Here is a 17,403-nt window from a genome sequence, read left to right as displayed (position 1 = left end):
CTAGCATTCCGAAGCGTCTCGAAGCACCTCATTACTCAATTGCATGTGTCATAATTTATTGGCTTTTTGTTTGATCTTGTCTTATTTAATGTTAATTTTATTTTTCATAAATACATATATTTATCGCAAATAAGATTAAATTATTGTATTTACATATTATTTCCTATTCCAAATGACACTGTCGGTAATTATACTAATTAGTTTAATAATAATGAATGAATAATCTGCATATTTTCTTTTTTTCGAGACAAAATGCCATTTCAATAAAATTATTCTTGTTATTATTTTTTATAACTATAATATTAATACGAATTATTCACCAAACTTCAAATTACTTATTTTATTTGTTTTATTATTATTTTTTGTTTCTGTTGTCTTTTCAAAATTATATGGATTTTAATGTTTTAAAATATATTAAAATTTTTATTAATTTATTAAATTTGGTTTATTTTAAAGATGCGTAATGTAAAGAAAATATGAATAAAATAATGTACCTGTTAGTAATAAAAATATAATAATTTATTATAGATAATACTAATTATCTATATATGTAGGTCAAGTAACTTAAATTGCAATCAAATTATAATAATAAAATAAAAAGAATTACAGTATATCTATAAATTATATTTAATCTAGTGTAGAATATTTGATTCAACCATTACCGTTATTAGTATTAGAATTTTAAAGTCAAAAATACAAATTTGATTATCAGCGAATAATTATTAACAAAAAAATATTTGCAAGTGGATTTTTTCATCCAATGTTAAGTAATAAAACAAAAAGATATAATACAATTAATTTAATGTGAACAAGTAATTTTGTTTTAACCTTTTCATATTAGTGTGACACTAAACATTAAATGTGACTTCTACGTGTTGTATTTGTTTTGTCTGGTTACATGTTTGTGGTAGACTATGTATCCTTGATGTAACTTCTACGTGTTGTAAATAACAAGTAAATATTTTGTAGTATTTTTAGTTTGTGTCCTTTGTTAGGTTTGAGTTGAAACATTTAAAGTGTTTCACTTAATATATTTTTTATTGTTCATAAAAAGTTAAACATTAAATGTGAGTTATGTAAATTAACTTTTAACCTATTTTAAAAAGTGAGTTATATAAAAAAGTCTAAACACATATACATATATAGTATGATATTAAAATTCATATGGTTTAATATTTATATCGAAAATATAATATTGTGTTTCTAACCAAAGTTACATATAGACAGAATTTTAAACGTTTCTCTGATAAGAAGTTTTCTTAATTCATTTTCATACATTTTATCTTTAATTAAGAAGAGCAAAACACAACCCTACCATCAGTGGCGGGTTGAACAAAAACTTTAGGGTCGCCAAATTAAATTTGTTAGATATAATTTTTTTTTAATTAGAAAAAAAAACTTATTTTTTCTTCTCATTTCCTCTGCTTAAAACAAGCACACATTATAGTAAAATTCAAAAAAATATCACTATCTTTCGTTACTATATCATCATACCAAATCATGAATACCATCTTGATAAGCCCTTCGTACCTCATCAATTTGATTTGTTGGGTATTGTCAAATTTAAGGACGTTTTTCCCGGATCGCGTTGTAATGAATTTTTAAATTCATTATATTTCGGGGGAACCGTGGCTCCCCTATGTCCCTAAGTAATTCCGCCAATGCCTACCATGTATAATTTTATTATTGTAAAATAGGTTTCATAACTTTTATACTCTATAGACTAGTCGACCAAGTCAACAATGATCGGTTGGTCAAGTCAACATGAGTTGATCGAAGAGATTACTTTTAAGAAGGTTTTTAGAAATGTTATCGACTTGCTAATTTGAGCACACTGTGAATCGAATATGAGAAATTCCACACCTGTTTTCACCTTACTCAATCACTCTCAATTTGACTGAGAATTATAATTTGAGTCACACAGCTCCACCGAATGGATACACATTCAACGCATCACCGAATGGATACACCTTCAACACATAGGACATGCTAATCTTCTCGTATCATTCTTCTAAAAAAGTGCAACTTAGTCTGATCAGTCATGTTGAACCAATTGACCTAAGTGAAAGTAAGTTAAATAGGATTCAGCCGTGATCAGACCAACCCTAATCAAAGGTCCATGACACAAAAATTACAAATACAAGTCAAAGGTATGGTCGTTAAAACTTTTATCTCACATTAATTATAACATTTATTGCTTTCACGAATCGATCATGCATCGACTTTAGTATTGAAATACCTTTAATTCGTATTCACCGATGGATTGATGAACATGATCACAAACGGAGAACAAGACATGGTACTTGACTTCAAAATTGTTTAAATAGGCGTTCAAACCTACACTCAAAATAATTAGATATTTAAAAGTTAATTAGTTTAAAACACATTTGGTCTCAAAAATTATTTAAAAAACATCTATTAGCAAAATAGTTATATAAATAATTAAAAAGTAATTATTTAAGTAAATAATTATTTAAAAAACACATATTTTAAGTTATAATTATTAAAAAAACATGTAAATAAGAAAAATTGTTAGTTAACCATTTTAAATTTCGAAGTAATTTTTTTTTTTGAAAAAATAAGAAAGAAAGAATTCTAAAAAAAATAGTGGGAAGTGTTTTACACAGTTTAAATTATTATTTTTTAATAACAGTTACAATAATTAAATTACCGTTAAATGTAATATTTTTTTGCAAATAATTATTTGAAGAAAAAAACAATTTATAATTTTTTATTAAAAACACAATTATGTTTAATAATTATGTGTATGATTAAAATAATTTTCAACATTCTATAAATAAAAAATAAAAAAACTTAAAATATTGATTTTAACATATAATTTATTTTTATATTTACATTGTATTTTCTAAATGAATATCTATTAATGTTTAGAAGGTTGGCAGGGGGCCATTCCCCCACCCCAAATTTTTAAATATTTTTATAAAGTATATGTTATTTTTTTAAAATTTTTATATATAATTTTTTTATAAAATATAATATTTAATGTTAATAAATAATAAAATATAAAATTAAAAATAATAAGAGTAATAAATTGTATTAAGATTTTTTTTTTTGTTTTTTCTTATTATTTTTAAATATATTGTATTTATCTTCTAGCATACTAGTGTAACACAGACGCTATCGCGTCTGTGTGTATGTAACTTTTAAATATGCATGATAATATTATAATGTTATTAAGTTAATATATGTATTAAAATTATATTTATTAAAAATAAAGTGAAATATATCAGAATAGATAAAATAATCTATTGATAAATAAAGAAGAAGAAAAGAAACAGAGATATCTGATCTTATAAAAAGATTGTAAAAGTAACGGTCAAATTTTAAAAATTTAATAAATTATTATATTTAAAGGGTAAAATCGGTATTTTGAAAAGTGGACACAAAAAGGAGAATCCCCTTAAAATATTGTTATAGATATTTTGTTTTTGAGAAAAAAATATTTAAAGTTATACACAAATTTATTTTCTGTGCTCTCATCTTCGTTCTCTCCCATTCTTTAAAGAAAAAAAATAATAACTCTTTGTTGTTTATTGATAATAAGAAATTAGTTTGATACTTAGTATTTTTTGCATCTCATGAGTCTTTTTGTATATTTTCTTTATGAATATAGAAAGAAAAGTTATGTCCTATATATTTGTTCAAAAGCACTTTTTAGCATATATTTTTCTTATAGTAATTACTCTTTCAAATTTCGATTAGATTTTGATAAATAATTTTTTAATCTCAATTTTTGTTAAACTTCTTTATTGATAGAATAAACATACATTCTTGTCTTTTTAAGCATAATAATAATAATTCAATTATTGAATGAGATGAATGCCGACTTAAAATTCAAAGAACTATAGGTTGAAAGTTTCATATAATTCTTTGAAACTTATTTAGGGGATGTGTTATCAAATATGAGAATATCCAATGAGATGAAGAGATGAAATTATAGAAAAACTTATTTAAAATGAGTTTCATATCAAATACAACTTCAAAACTATCATTTTTTTTTAAAGAGAAACATACAATGAGATTTTAATACTAAATTATATATGCTCTTGTTATATTAGTGACAATGATTAATTATATAAATTTTTAGTATATTATTTTGACTCCTTCAAGATTTTTTATCAAGATCCGCCCTTCGTTTCCATGTCTCTCTTTCCCAATCTATATCTTTGTTTTATCATTTTATTCTCACACTTTCTTGATGACTTTATGTGATGATGACCCGACAGACTCATACTTATTTTATTAACCGACATCCATCAAATTAATTTTTATTTTAACTTATATTTTTTAAATTGTCAATATATATATATATATTAATATAAATAATATAATAATATATAAATATAATTTTAAATATATAAATAATAAAATTTAAAAATTTTAGAAAGCCATGATATAAGCAAGTACGCCCTTGGAGACAGATACAAATATCATAGTATCCGTATCCATGGATATTCGTACCTACTATACTCATTTAAATTAAGATAAAAACATGATTAAAATATTAACATATTTATTTTTGGGTTGTTTTCTATCAATTAGTTTTAAAATACGATTTTCTTTTCTTTCTAAATTGTTATTCAACACTATCTAGTGTTATATATTATATTCTATTTGAATTTATGGTTAAAATATGTTGTTCTTAAATATTTTTCGTTTTTATAAATATTCATGAATACCTGCAGATATCCATGAATATTAAAAAAATATGCAGGTACCGCATAATGAATATCGCATAACAGATAGGATACAAGAGAGTTGCTACCCACGGTGTACCATCCTATTGACATACCTAATTATGAGTGGTTGTGATAGTGGCGGCTGCAAAATGAGGTTGATAATGGTTAGTGACGCAAATGGGAGAGAGAAAAAGCAGAAGCAAGAGGAATTAGTTGGCATGGCATTTGTAATAGACGAAGATGCGTGAACCACTGTTCCGAATCTGATATTTGGCCGCCTAATCTTTTTCACGCTGAAACACGTGACGACATTCCAACGTGATTTCACAAGGTTACAAATTTTTAAGTAGTGAAAATAATGATGAATATGGTAACTGTCAGTTTACATGCATGAGCTTCAAGAAGAGGGGTCCATTCATGCAAGCAGTTTCACAGGAATGAGATTTTCAAGAACAATAAACCTGTCATTTGTCACAGTGGCGAGTTTCTCAAAGACCAAGTCAAGATGCTCAAATATAAATGGCTAATCTTTGAAGTCTGCCTTCAATGAGTATCCATGGTATCCTGGGATTCCAACTGCTGGATTAGTAAGGAATTCAAAACAAAAATGATTATCTTTGACAAACCGAGAAACAAATCCTTTGTATTTTGTAGAGTATGTAAAAGGTTATTTAAACAAAGCGGCAAATTGGAGATGAGAAAGAAATTTCAGATGCCATACATGTTGAATATCCAAAAACGTGTCATTGTTGTCCACTGAATTTGTTATTACCATCACAGGTTGCTTTTGACCGATGATTTACTGTGCATGGTGTGAGATGATAGGTCGTATAGTGGGATAAGATTTTTGTTGGTGGTGGTGTGGGATGTTTGGTAGGCTGGGCCCACGGTGAGATTATCATGCAGGATCAGTAGCTAATACAGAACCGGCAAAAGTATTGTTGACAGAGAGTGTTGAGTTAGAGGACCGAGCCATAATAGGACCAGCATACTTCTGATCAGACCTAATATAGCAACACCAGGTGTGGCCAAGATTTTAACAAACATGGCTCTATGATCCGTGTCGCTGTGAGAGATTTACAATTATTTTCTGTCATTTAATATACTCCATCTGCCATGATAATTACCCACCACAAGAATTCCCAATATTACATAAAACGATAATACATCTGGCGTGGAATAATTACCCCCTCGGATCTCTTATTCAAATGATTTTGAGATATCAAACTATTCATTTTGCTGTTACATTTGCAAGTCTGAGCAGGCGTAACTTCCATTGCCAACTACGATCCCTTCCTCTGGATTAAAAAGATAAAAAAAAGTATTCAATGTTATTTTACCTGCCTAACTAATAACTATAATTGATGCCCCATACAAGTCATTAATTTCTTGAACAAATGATATTAACATTTTTATATACTATTTTACATGAAATCTACTAGTACCAATCAACCAATGAAGTTTTCTTGCTGAATGAAGTTTTCTTGCTGAATGGAAGGGGAATCAGCCAATGAAGTGAACCTGATCTTGTCAACACAATCAATCCCGAATTATTGGTTGTTGGTGACGTTAAATTTCCAACAGCGTCATTTCGTGTTAGTGGAATAAAAAAACACTGTTGCTGCAACAGTGGGAGCCTGCCGTTGCTTCATTTACAAAACACCCTGTTCAAAATAGTAGATTGTGGTGAAGTAAAAAACTAAAGATAGAACTAATGCTTACCAGTTATGCAATCTTCAAGGCCTGATACTATGCATACATTAAGCTAAGCACAAAATTTGCACATCTGTGCAATGATGATACATTAAACCACAACCGGTAGTTATACCAGTCCCAAGCATAACAACCATTACAGAATGGAGGTATAGTTTTACAATCCTTCGTCCGTGATGACACCATTGGAGGTATTGTCAATCCTCTGCTTGGCAGAAATCACCCTATCCAAAGTCTGGTCCGAGACCAAGATCCCTGTGGTTTCCAAATCAGCAACTACAGCAACAGCCGCATCTAGTTCCCCAAGATCAACGCAGAGAGAGATTATCTCATCATAAAGAGAACTGTAACATCGGAGAAAATGAAGAAACAATAAGCTGAAAAGCAACAGACGTGGGATGGCAGAAAACGAAAGGTTGCCTTCATTTTGCAGTTATCATAGTGAATAAAATTCTGCAATGTCTAATCCAACCCCACAGTTATTTATTCTTTTCTCAGAAATATCTGGTTAACTTTCTTTTCCTCCTGGTCAAGCATATAAAATATCTAGATTTTTGTTGGCTGGGTTGGGTAACCCACACAAGAACACGGGTCTTGTTTTACAAAGAAAATAAATTACCTCCCAAACTTGTAACCAAGTCCATGAGTTGTTTGCAAAATTGTTAAGAAAGCTGAGGGTAGAGGTGCCCTTATAGCTGCACGCAAGATCATGGCACAATCCCCTATAGTTGGTGTCCCTCCCAATTCTATGACCTGTACAATATAGGTCAAAATCTCATTCAGCAAAGACAAGCATATACCAAAGAATGTTGATAGGTTAAATATATCCAAAAAGACTAAAGTAGTTTGCTAGTTACTAATAACAATTTATTCAGTGTGTTAGCTCCTAAGTCAAGTGGGAAATTCTAACTTCAAACAAAGTAGTGGAAGTCTCAGCATTATTTACACAGATGATGAATATATCTCCACTACATTCTAACTAATATATAAGCCAAATTTCAAAATTCAATGAATCATTACACAATACTTGGACAGGAATCAACAAGCAGAAAGGTAGACAACTAGATACCAATGTTCTTTTTTTAATTCTTCTTGTTTGAGAACAAGAACACTTCTATATGAAGCAAATATATATATCAAAATTCAGACTATTTATAAAATTGTTTTCGACACACCAAGAATGTTTAATATCCCATTGAAGGAAGACTGAATCAACAGGATTCGCAAACTAGCGTAACTGATCCATGCATCACCATGAAAGTTGAATCAAGTAAAAAATAACACCTGTCACCAAAATGCTGCCAGCCAGCATGTTCCAGTAAACTATTTTTAGAATTGATAACCTGAAATCATAAATCTCAAGAGTATCCCTCACATTTAAGAAATAACAAATGTAAAGGGATATCCTAGATATGCTAGTATTCTTTACATAAATGTTAGGGTTGCTGCAATGAATCTTTCTCACAAATATTTCATTGAAATTCCCTTAGTTATACGATTTTAGCCTTCATGTAATTGAATGAATAAACTCAGAAATTGGAACTAAAACAATTTACAGATTAAGCAACTTCACCCAAACTCCCAAACTGTTGAACCTTAAGTTGAATGACCTTCGCAAGTAAAAAGGAGAGAAGATGATAAAATCGGGTAACAATATCCCTCAAACACGTCAATCATGAATACAAGAAAGTTAAGACCGCCAAAATCAAGATACAAAATTTAATGTCATCATCCTACATCATTTTGGATCTTAAATTACTTTTATGTGCAGTGTTATAAAGTACAGCTTTTATTTTGTACATTTGAAGAGGCAGTAATCATATTCCGTGTCTGCAAGAAACTGAGAATTTGACCAGTTAAAACCATTTCAACAAGAAGCAAGTTTGCAGTTAAAAGTCAAGCTTTAGTTATTTACCTTCTGCATAACTTTGATTGCCAACACAACTTCCCATTCTTGTGACCATCTACGAGGAGGTCTGTTCTTCAGTTCTCTCTCCCATGTCCATCCCCAAGCATCTGCTAACGTGTACATGTCTGACACATCAAAAATTTTTCGCTTCCTCATTTCCTTAAATGCCTCAAATACGTCCAGTGGAAACCAATCATCATCATCATCATCCTGCCAGCAAAGAAGTTAGATTCAGAATGTAAAAGCTGCAACAAAGATTGAAAGAATGTAATGTTAACAGAGAACGGATGGTCCATAAATGGCTCTCAGCTTCTCATGAATCATTCTCACCAAAAACCTCAGGCTGCAATATCAGTTTTATCATGTTGGTTTTTACATCCTAACATTTTGGGATCTTCTGTACACAAAACCTGCCTTACTGTCTAAACAAGTAGAAGAACCCAACTCTCTCCATCCAAACTTACAAAGGAAAAGAATACCAAGGAATTATTATCGTACCGCTGCCTGCAATCTGGATTTTCTAAACTTTTTGGATCTAGTGATAGGTTGATCAGAATCTTTAAACAACTGGACTCCAATCATTTGAAGAGGCTTCTTAGCTTCAACTTCCTTGACTTTTATCCTGTCTACGTCTTGGTTCTCTGCTGGTTCTACTTCCTCTTCTACTTGTTCTGCTTCCTCCTCCTCCTCATCGACTTCATCATCTTCAGCATCTTTAGTAGCATCTTCTATTGCATCAATGTCATCTGCAACTTCAGAGACGTCTGATTTAGCTGCATCCATTGTCATTTCTTGATCACCAGTTAAGCCTTCACCTAAAAAGCGACGTATCCAGAACTCTGTATTTCCTTCCTGTAGCTGTATACGTGAAATCAATGCATCCAGCTCTTCATCCACCTAGAACATGAATCATATTTAAGTTTAGCATTATATATTATAGGTCAGATGGAGAGAAAAGAAAAGGTACTTAAACAACACAAAAGAATCGACCTCTTCTTCCTCCTCTTCCACCGGAGGAATCCAAAGGGGCCTACCACGAGATCGATTTATTCTCCTTGCTTTTTGTACCCGTTGGTAAAGAATATTTCTAGTTCCATCAGTAGGCAAGTCTTGTGCTTCTAGTTCTTCCTTCAATTCAGACACAAGCATTTTACTAGCAGCCTTAGGCTTTAAAGAATTCTGTTCAGGCCCCTTTATGAGTTTCTTTAGTCTCTCCTTCACTCTAATATAATCATATTCAGATACACCATCCCCTAAAACTGCAATTCCTTCAATCTGCAAGGTCTTCAGGAGCTTTTTATTGTAATCCCTCAAATCCTCCAGGCATCTTTGTTTGAAGGAGGTCTCCATTGGGTTTGAATATATAAATCCTTGAGCATCAGGATCTAAAGGTGTTTTACCTCTTCGAGGCACCCACCGCTTGCGCTCGCCAGTTAGGCCACCCTCCTCAACATATCTGTCCAATTAACAACAATAAACACATTAATAAGAAAAATCTATACAATGATAAGCATTAGTTAATTGAGCCCATCAACTAAGATTTACTATATCAGTTAAAAAGAACGCCTGCATTAAAAAAAAATAAAGGAAAGCAAAAAGAAAAAGTTAGAAGCTTTTATAAGTAGAAAACTTAAACGAGATTCTTAGAACCACTGCTTAGATTTTGATTTGCCTATTTCGCCAACTGGTGGTTTTAGAATATTAAAGTTACATCTGGTAGGAAAAATAAGCTGGACACAAACACAAGCCTTAGAAAAACAATTTATTATCAGGAGGTAAAATATCATACATTTGGTATGCACACTACTATTGGACAGCAGAAAAACATCTGGGAAGAAAACCCAACCGAAATAAACTAAATAAATAAAAGACAAGTGAAACCAAAATAATAGTTTTAATTTGGGTTTCAGCTCACTTGCTGAGAACAGATAACAATCATTTATGAAAACATGTATAAAATAAATAACTTAGATCAAAATATTAATAATAATAGCAACTGTTGTTGAAAAGGAAACAATACCTGGCAATATAATCAATCTCATATCCAAGTTCAGCCTCTTCTTGTAATGGTTCAATCCATGAGCTTACTAATGTCCGGTATTTTCTGCTCAAGATCATTGCTCGTGAAGGGATTGTCTGGTTATCTTTGGCCATAACTTCTAAAGCTTCAAGCATTTCAACAATTCTTCCTGAATTTCAAAATGACAACTAGGTTGAAGCAAAGCATTCTAAGTTAATTTTGGTCATAAAATTTTATAAATATACACTGAACACCACAAAGGAGCAAATCCCTGATGACTATCTTTAGTTACAATGTCTCAACAAGGGTAACAAATATAAGAAAATAACTTTTTAGGAAATAAGTACGTGCTCTGGAACCAGATATTCTACATATAATGACAAGGCGGATGGATTCCCATGATACTCCCCCTGAAAATTCTTCTTTGGGCTGAAATTTAAGCACAACTTTAGAATAAATGCCTCATTATTATCTCCATACATTTCATAAAACAGATTGTGATGATACTTTTTTGGGTACAACTATTTTAGGTTAAGGAATTGGTGCCCTAATCCAACAATGGAAAAGCTGGAGTTAAAAAAATATTAATGGGAGATGTGATAGGAGCACACTCTTTAATACACTCTCTCGGACACTCACTCTTAATAGTTAAACTTTATTGGAAAATACAAAAATCAAGAGAGGGAATCATTATATAAGAGGCGGGTTGCACACTTTTGTGATTTCCTATAATATTCAACCCATGAGAGTGAGTATATTCGAAAAAGTGCGTTAAAGAGTATGTTCCTAATATCTCTCTACTTATGAAAAACTTACACTTATTTCGCCCAAGGAGATAAGGAAAAGTTCAAACTTGTGACACAACAAATGCGAGCCCTTAAGGTTGATTGAATAAAATTGTAGATTATTTATTAATAGAGACAACATCTCTTAGAATGAGAAAACTATAAATGAATAGCCAGTAGATAGAATTATACCTTCCCGACATAATGCTCGAAGGTACAAAGAAAGTGGATCTCCATGATTCCCTTCATCATGTAGAACTTTTGTACCCCCTTCAAAGTTTTTAAGGGCACGAAAATGCCTAATAGCTTCTCGTACCACACAGTACTTCGTAAAACACTCCACTAACAGGCTGAAGATACAATATGGGACAAAATAGATCAAGAGAACATTCCACAGTCCTATATGACAAAATTAAACACTTCATTTTATTTAAACAAACACAGCTTAATGAGTACATAGCTATAAGATCCAAAATTACAGGTCATTAAACAGGTTACCTGATAATCTAAGTATCTTTCAGAAATAGAAGGAAAACTAAAATTAAAGAATAGCATATAAGCAATAGAAGAGTTAACATTTAGTTGAGTGGTGGCTATTTATAACATGTTTGTATTTCCGTTGAAATGATCCCAAACCAATGTTCATATTACAGCTACAGTTTTTTGTTTCATGGTATAAATGAGCGTTGAACATGAATCAATGGAGCATAATGTGTATCCATACATGCTATTAGCTGCTGTTGCAAAGTAAATTGTCTAGTAAGCAGTATCAATAAAATCTACATATTAAAACAGGATTCTGAGGCTTCAGACCTGAATTATACTCCTGGTTGTTCTGTCTAAATTGGGGTTTCGTGATTCAGTATTAGATTAGTAGTGTGCAGTTGTTGTGCTTCCTTGGTGTATTTAATTAGAGAGTAATGCCCATGTTTATATTTTCTTTGAAATCTATTGGTTTGTCACAGAATTTGCTGCAAATTCTGTTCATTATATATAACAGCTAACATTTAAAAAATAAATAAAAGTTTAAATTTTATACTAAAGTACTCAAATAATATAACATTGAACATGTACAATGGTCAGGTTCGTAAAAGAAAAATAACAATGTTTCGTACGCATGGGTCTTCGCATTTGGCTGTATACGCTTGTGAGATTCAACCATCATGCCGAGTAACTCAGCAACATCTTGTACTCTATAAGCCACACAGAAACAAGTTTAATACGATCACATCACATAAGAACAACTATAAATCAATGCATGAAATATTCAATTTAAGAATTCTAATGTCAGGTTTCACAGCCATTTAAATTATCTAACCTGTCATAAGATTCAGCTCTAGTATACGCTTGAATAACCCAATTATATGTATCTGTATCGGGCTTCATATAATCTGTTATGCCACAAATTAAAAATAACTTACAGTACATAGAATTAATAATGAAGAAAGGGATTTTAACAAATTAGAAGAAAAGACCATCTCAACTTCAACAGCACAAACAAAGAAAAAAAAAAAAGAACGGAAACGAAGAAAATACATGAGAAATGAAAATTAATTGTGAAACAAGTTACAGTATAAGAAATAGAAACAAACTTCCCTTGAAATGGTAAATGAAATATTTATAAGTAAACAAATATAAGCATCAGAAAAAGAAGAAAGAGGGAGGGAAAGAAAACGTGGAGTGCACACCTTCTCCATATTCCATGTTCTCAAACGTTGCAAAAGCTATTTCAGGTATTCCGCAGGTAGCCTTATAATTTTGAAAGAAATAATATTAATAAAACATAGTGAAAACATCAGAAGATCAAACAGGCTCACATTTTGCTTTATCAAATCCAATTATTATTTGAAAATTTACAACAAAAAAAAACTGGCATTGTTTGTCTGAAACATCTACAACTTAAGTATCATTGTGTCATATTTCATATCAGTTACCTTTACATATTTTCTACTCAAAGAGAATGGAAAAACACGAGGCAAGGATTTTATAGCAATTTTCAGTAGGTAATTTATCCATATAATAATATAGGTTAGTTACATTTTTTGTCCCCAATGTATTGTAATTGTGCAATTGTAGTTGTTTAAGTTCTAGTAGTGTCAATTGAGTCTTCCAGGTATAAAAAAAATGTAATGTCAGTCCCCTCAATCCGAGAGACTCAATTGATACAATTAAACTCTGGAGTGACTAAAATAGTTCCATTGATCAACACAGTTGGAATCTGAAGAACTAAAACGGCACAATTGCAATACTTGGAGGATCAAAACTGCAATTAAGCTAATGATGCATGTACCACTGCCACGGGATAGGAGTCCCTTAATTTACACCAATAATCAGTTTCATGCACAGATAAAAATGTAGGAATGAAATATAAAAGAAATATCTTTTTCAAAAAAGGAAAATACGGACCCCTAAATCACCCATATTTCTAAGGAGGTACAAAAACAACTACTAATATTCCTAAAGATCAAATTGATCTTGCTTTCACTATTTCCCTTGCAAATTCTTGGAAGCAGGACAGTGTAATATCACAATTATAACCAAAAGAATGATGCTATCCACCTACAAAATTCTCCTCCTATCTCAAAACGAAAGTACTAGATAGAAAAAGTAAATGAACTTAACAGTCTTACAAAAATATAAAATGCATTTAGTACTCTTAACGTACAAGGGAAGTAGGAGGATCTAAAGTTATGCTAATTGAAAACCAAAGACAATCCAAAAGTCACAATAAATGTTTCCACCCCTATTTTTTTGGCAACATGAAACTGACCCCTAGACTATAACTGCACAAAACATTCTGAGATAAAACTAGACTGAGGAAGGTAACCTGCACACTAAGGAGGCAATTAAAATGAAATGTGGTTGCCATCCTTCCAGCTGCCTCCATCTCATAGGCAATGTCTAGCGCATTAGAATGGTCCCCAGCTTTGCAGTCTTCTTTGATCAGCAGATCATAAACCTCATCGGTAGCCTTGAGGCCAATATCGGCACCCTTGAAGAACACTTGGTTGGCACCTTCCAAATGCTTGCTCCGAATAAGTTCCTCTACACAACAACAGAATTAAAGCACACCATAAAGGAGAGACCAAAACAAATTAACAATAAGTAATTAACAACATGAGAAGAAGATAAACAGAATTATGGTATTTTTTTAGTTCTGTTTGGACGAGCTTCTCTACGAAGACTTACGGGAAAGAAAATACGAATAAAAACGAAATTATAAGCTACAATTAGCTATTGCACAAGTTAAAAATGAAAATTTAGAGAAGTTTTTTGAGAGAACTTCTACAGATTAGCTTATGCTTAGCTTATGGAATGACTAATATCAATTTTTCTTCTTAAATCTCTCTTTTAAAAGGTTTTATGAAGAAACTCGTCCATACAGACCCTCAAAGCTAAAATAAACTTCGACACTTAGCTTTTATAGAAACTAGATTCCACAAAACTTCAAGTGCATAAGTTGATTTTAGTTTACTAATAAAGCACAATTCATTTTATCCTCGCATCTCTTTCTCCTGTACGTTTTAAGAGCAGAGAAGATTATTCAATTAGTCAAAATGAATATACCAATAAGAACAATCCAAGCTTGGCGAATATCATAATTTAGGTCTTGCATATCTCCAAGTATTTCGAGACCTCTAATGGCGCGACCTTTAGACCCAAATAACCTTACCAATGCCATGAATGTCTCGTGAACCGGTCGAAGCCCTGCAGCCAACTCTCTTCTCAACGATTCCATCTGCGTAAAACAATAATCAGTTGAATTGAAACGGCTTTCGGCGTCGTCGTAGAGAAATTATCATACCGCAGCTTCTTCGTGGCCGTTGAGGGCGTGTGACACTACCAATCCATGAAATGACCGAGGGCCAGGGCTGAGGCCCGCGGCGATCATGTCGTATATGACTTCCGACACGCCGTTTGAGTCGCGGTTCCGGGCCCGGTCCATGAGCTCCTCCATGAAACTGAAGCGGAGCCCGTTCTCGACCGAGCTCTGGTCATCCTTCGGCTGCTTCTTCTTCCTGCCCCGCTTTTCCGGAGCTGAAACCGCCGCGCGAACCGTCACAGTTCGGGGAGAGAACTGGTTCAATTTGAACGGGAAACTGACGTAACGGTGAGTGTAGCTGTAAGGTAAGATGAGTGAGGACATGAATGTGTATAAAGAATTTGAGAGTAACGGATTTTGGTTTGGTGGCAGTGTCGACCGACTGAAGCAACAGCGTGGTGTGAGGTGCACTGATGATAAGGCAGACCGCGAATTGAAAAAGTGACGCACGGATTAAAAAAACCGCAACGAAATGAAGTTGACGAAATCTACATCTTATTCTCTCGAGTTTTTCTTTATGCACCTCCATGTTTTCTTCTTGTTGTTTATTAAAGTGGCAAGAAGACTATTTTACCTTTAACGAAAAAAATAATCAAGATTTTTAAATTATTTTTTAATCTAAAAATATATTTCGAACTGTAAAATGTATTATTTGTTGAAACGCATCTCTTAAATTTTATTTTATGGGTTAAATATATTTTTGTTGTGAAAATTATAATTATTTTATTTCCGAAATTTTGATTCAATTTAGTTTTCTAACTTTAGTAATGTATAAATTTTACTTTTTAACCAAATTTTTTTAAATTTATTTGACATTTCAAATATGTTTTACGGTAGCATTTGAGTTAACATTGAAGCGAAAATGTATCAAACGGTGTAAATAATTCAAATATTATTATGAAATATGCTTGAAATGCCAAATAAATTTAACAAAAATTGGTTAAAAAGACTAAGTCTACATAATTCTAAAGATAAAAGACTAAATTAATCCAAAATATTGAAGAGAAATTAATTCTAATTTTTACTAAAATTTAAGGGATTAAAAATATATTTAACCCTTAAAATTCTAATAGATTATTATAAACTCAACAATCCGAAAGATATATATTTTTTACTTATAATTCAAAATGTACATTAAAATAAATACATTACAAATTATAAATCCATAATATAGTTTTATATTAAAAAATTATTCCACATTTTACGGTTTCAAATGTAAATTTTTTTGAAGTTAATGATTTGTGACATAAATGGATTACAATCCTCGCTCGCTATTCAACCCATATATTTTCTCTGTCTCGAGTGTTTTTTTGTGCATCTCCAACTTTTCTTTAGGATTTTCAAACTTTTTCAAAATATTTGAAAAAATATTTGAAATGGTTTTTGATTTTTTTTAACTCCCATTTTGAAATCCAATAAATAAATATATATATATATATATGTGTGTGTGTGTGTGTAATTTTATTTTCAAATATTGTATTAAGAAAAATAAAAGATTGAAAAACAAATAAAATTAAAAAATGAACATTAAAAAAAATTAAAAAAGAAACCAAAAACAAAAAATAATATATGTAATATATATATATATATATATATATATATATATATATTACGTTTTTAATTTTTAATTTTTTAATTTTAATTAATTATTAGTTTTATTGTTTTTGATACATATAAATATATATATATATATATATATATATATATATATTTAATCTAGTAATAATATATTTTGAATTTTGAAATTTGATAATTTTCTTAGTCAGATATCGAAATTCGATAGCTTTATAAACATGTTTTTTCGAAATTTGTTTTGGAGGAAATTTTTGAAAAATTTGGGAGTGTTAAAGGGTGGAGGAAGAAGTGTCCCTCCATTTCACCCCATCTCTTTCCTCCTTTCTTCTCTCTTTCTCTTTGCACTTGCCCATGGGCTCGCGTACTTTTTTTTTTTTTTTTTAAGAAAACAGTAACGATAATAGTACTCTGTTTAAATTCAAATAGTATATATTGTTCTGAAAAAATGTGATAAATGATGTATTGGAATTGACAATAAAATTTTACTATGTAAACTTAAATCATAAACAATTTTAATTAATATTAACTATTTGTACTGGTCTTGACATCCGGAAACTCTGTGAAGAGTATTATCTCTCAATACGATTGTAGTTATGTTAGAGATAATTATATTGATAATCGTTGTTTAAAATAAAATTAAAAATTAAAAATATTTCCTTCAACTAAAATATTCCCAAAAACTTAATAAAGCATCAAGGGTATTGTTTAAGAAATATAATTAGAAATTATTTATTTATTTATTTTATTTGTCAATAACCAAAATTTAAATGATTTGAACATGTTAATTGTTAATCACATTTTTATAGCTACTCCAACAGTGACAAGAATACTCAAGTATAGTTCAAAAACATGCGAAAGTAGCACATGAAGATGAACTT

General features: G+C 30.9%; 1 protein-coding gene across 5 annotated transcripts; it reads right to left on the bottom strand.

Annotated features, from left to right (window-relative positions):
* Nucleotides 1–5,875: 5,875 nt before the first annotated feature.
* PTAC3 (plastid transcriptionally active 3) lies at nt 5,876–15,413 on the bottom strand. 5 transcript variants are annotated; one of them, XR_003605912.2, is made up of 15 exons: nt 14,933–15,413; nt 14,695–14,866; nt 13,955–14,172; nt 12,816–12,876; nt 12,446–12,518; nt 12,243–12,320; nt 11,320–11,477; nt 10,343–10,511; nt 9,313–9,778; nt 8,821–9,219; nt 8,329–8,532; nt 7,033–7,166; nt 6,423–6,757; nt 6,222–6,346; nt 5,876–5,998 (listed from the first exon to the last, which is right to left on the bottom strand). XR_003605912.2 is itself a non-coding variant. In XM_028080150.2 (13 exons), the coding sequence occupies exons 1-13, from the start codon at nt 15,272–15,274 to the stop codon at nt 6,571–6,573; spliced, it is 2,661 nt and encodes an 886-aa protein (XP_027935951.1). In that variant the 5' UTR covers nt 15,275–15,413; the 3' UTR covers nt 5,876–6,570. The 5 variants fall into 5 exon arrangements, 1 of the variants encoding a protein (XP_027935951.1); XR_003605909.2 differs by having other exon boundaries at nt 6,146–6,757; XR_003605910.2 differs by having other exon boundaries at nt 6,222–6,757.
* Nucleotides 15,414–17,403: the final 1,990 nt, after the last annotated feature.

Source organism: Vigna unguiculata, chromosome 7 (genome assembly GCF_037176805.1).
Source record: "Vigna unguiculata cultivar grain cowpea cultivar isolate G323 ecotype 2 chromosome 7, ASM3717680v1, whole genome shotgun sequence".
NCBI classification, from domain to species: Eukaryota; Viridiplantae; Streptophyta; class Magnoliopsida; order Fabales; family Fabaceae; genus Vigna; species Vigna unguiculata.
This window is presented reverse-complemented; position numbering and strand designations above follow the sequence as displayed.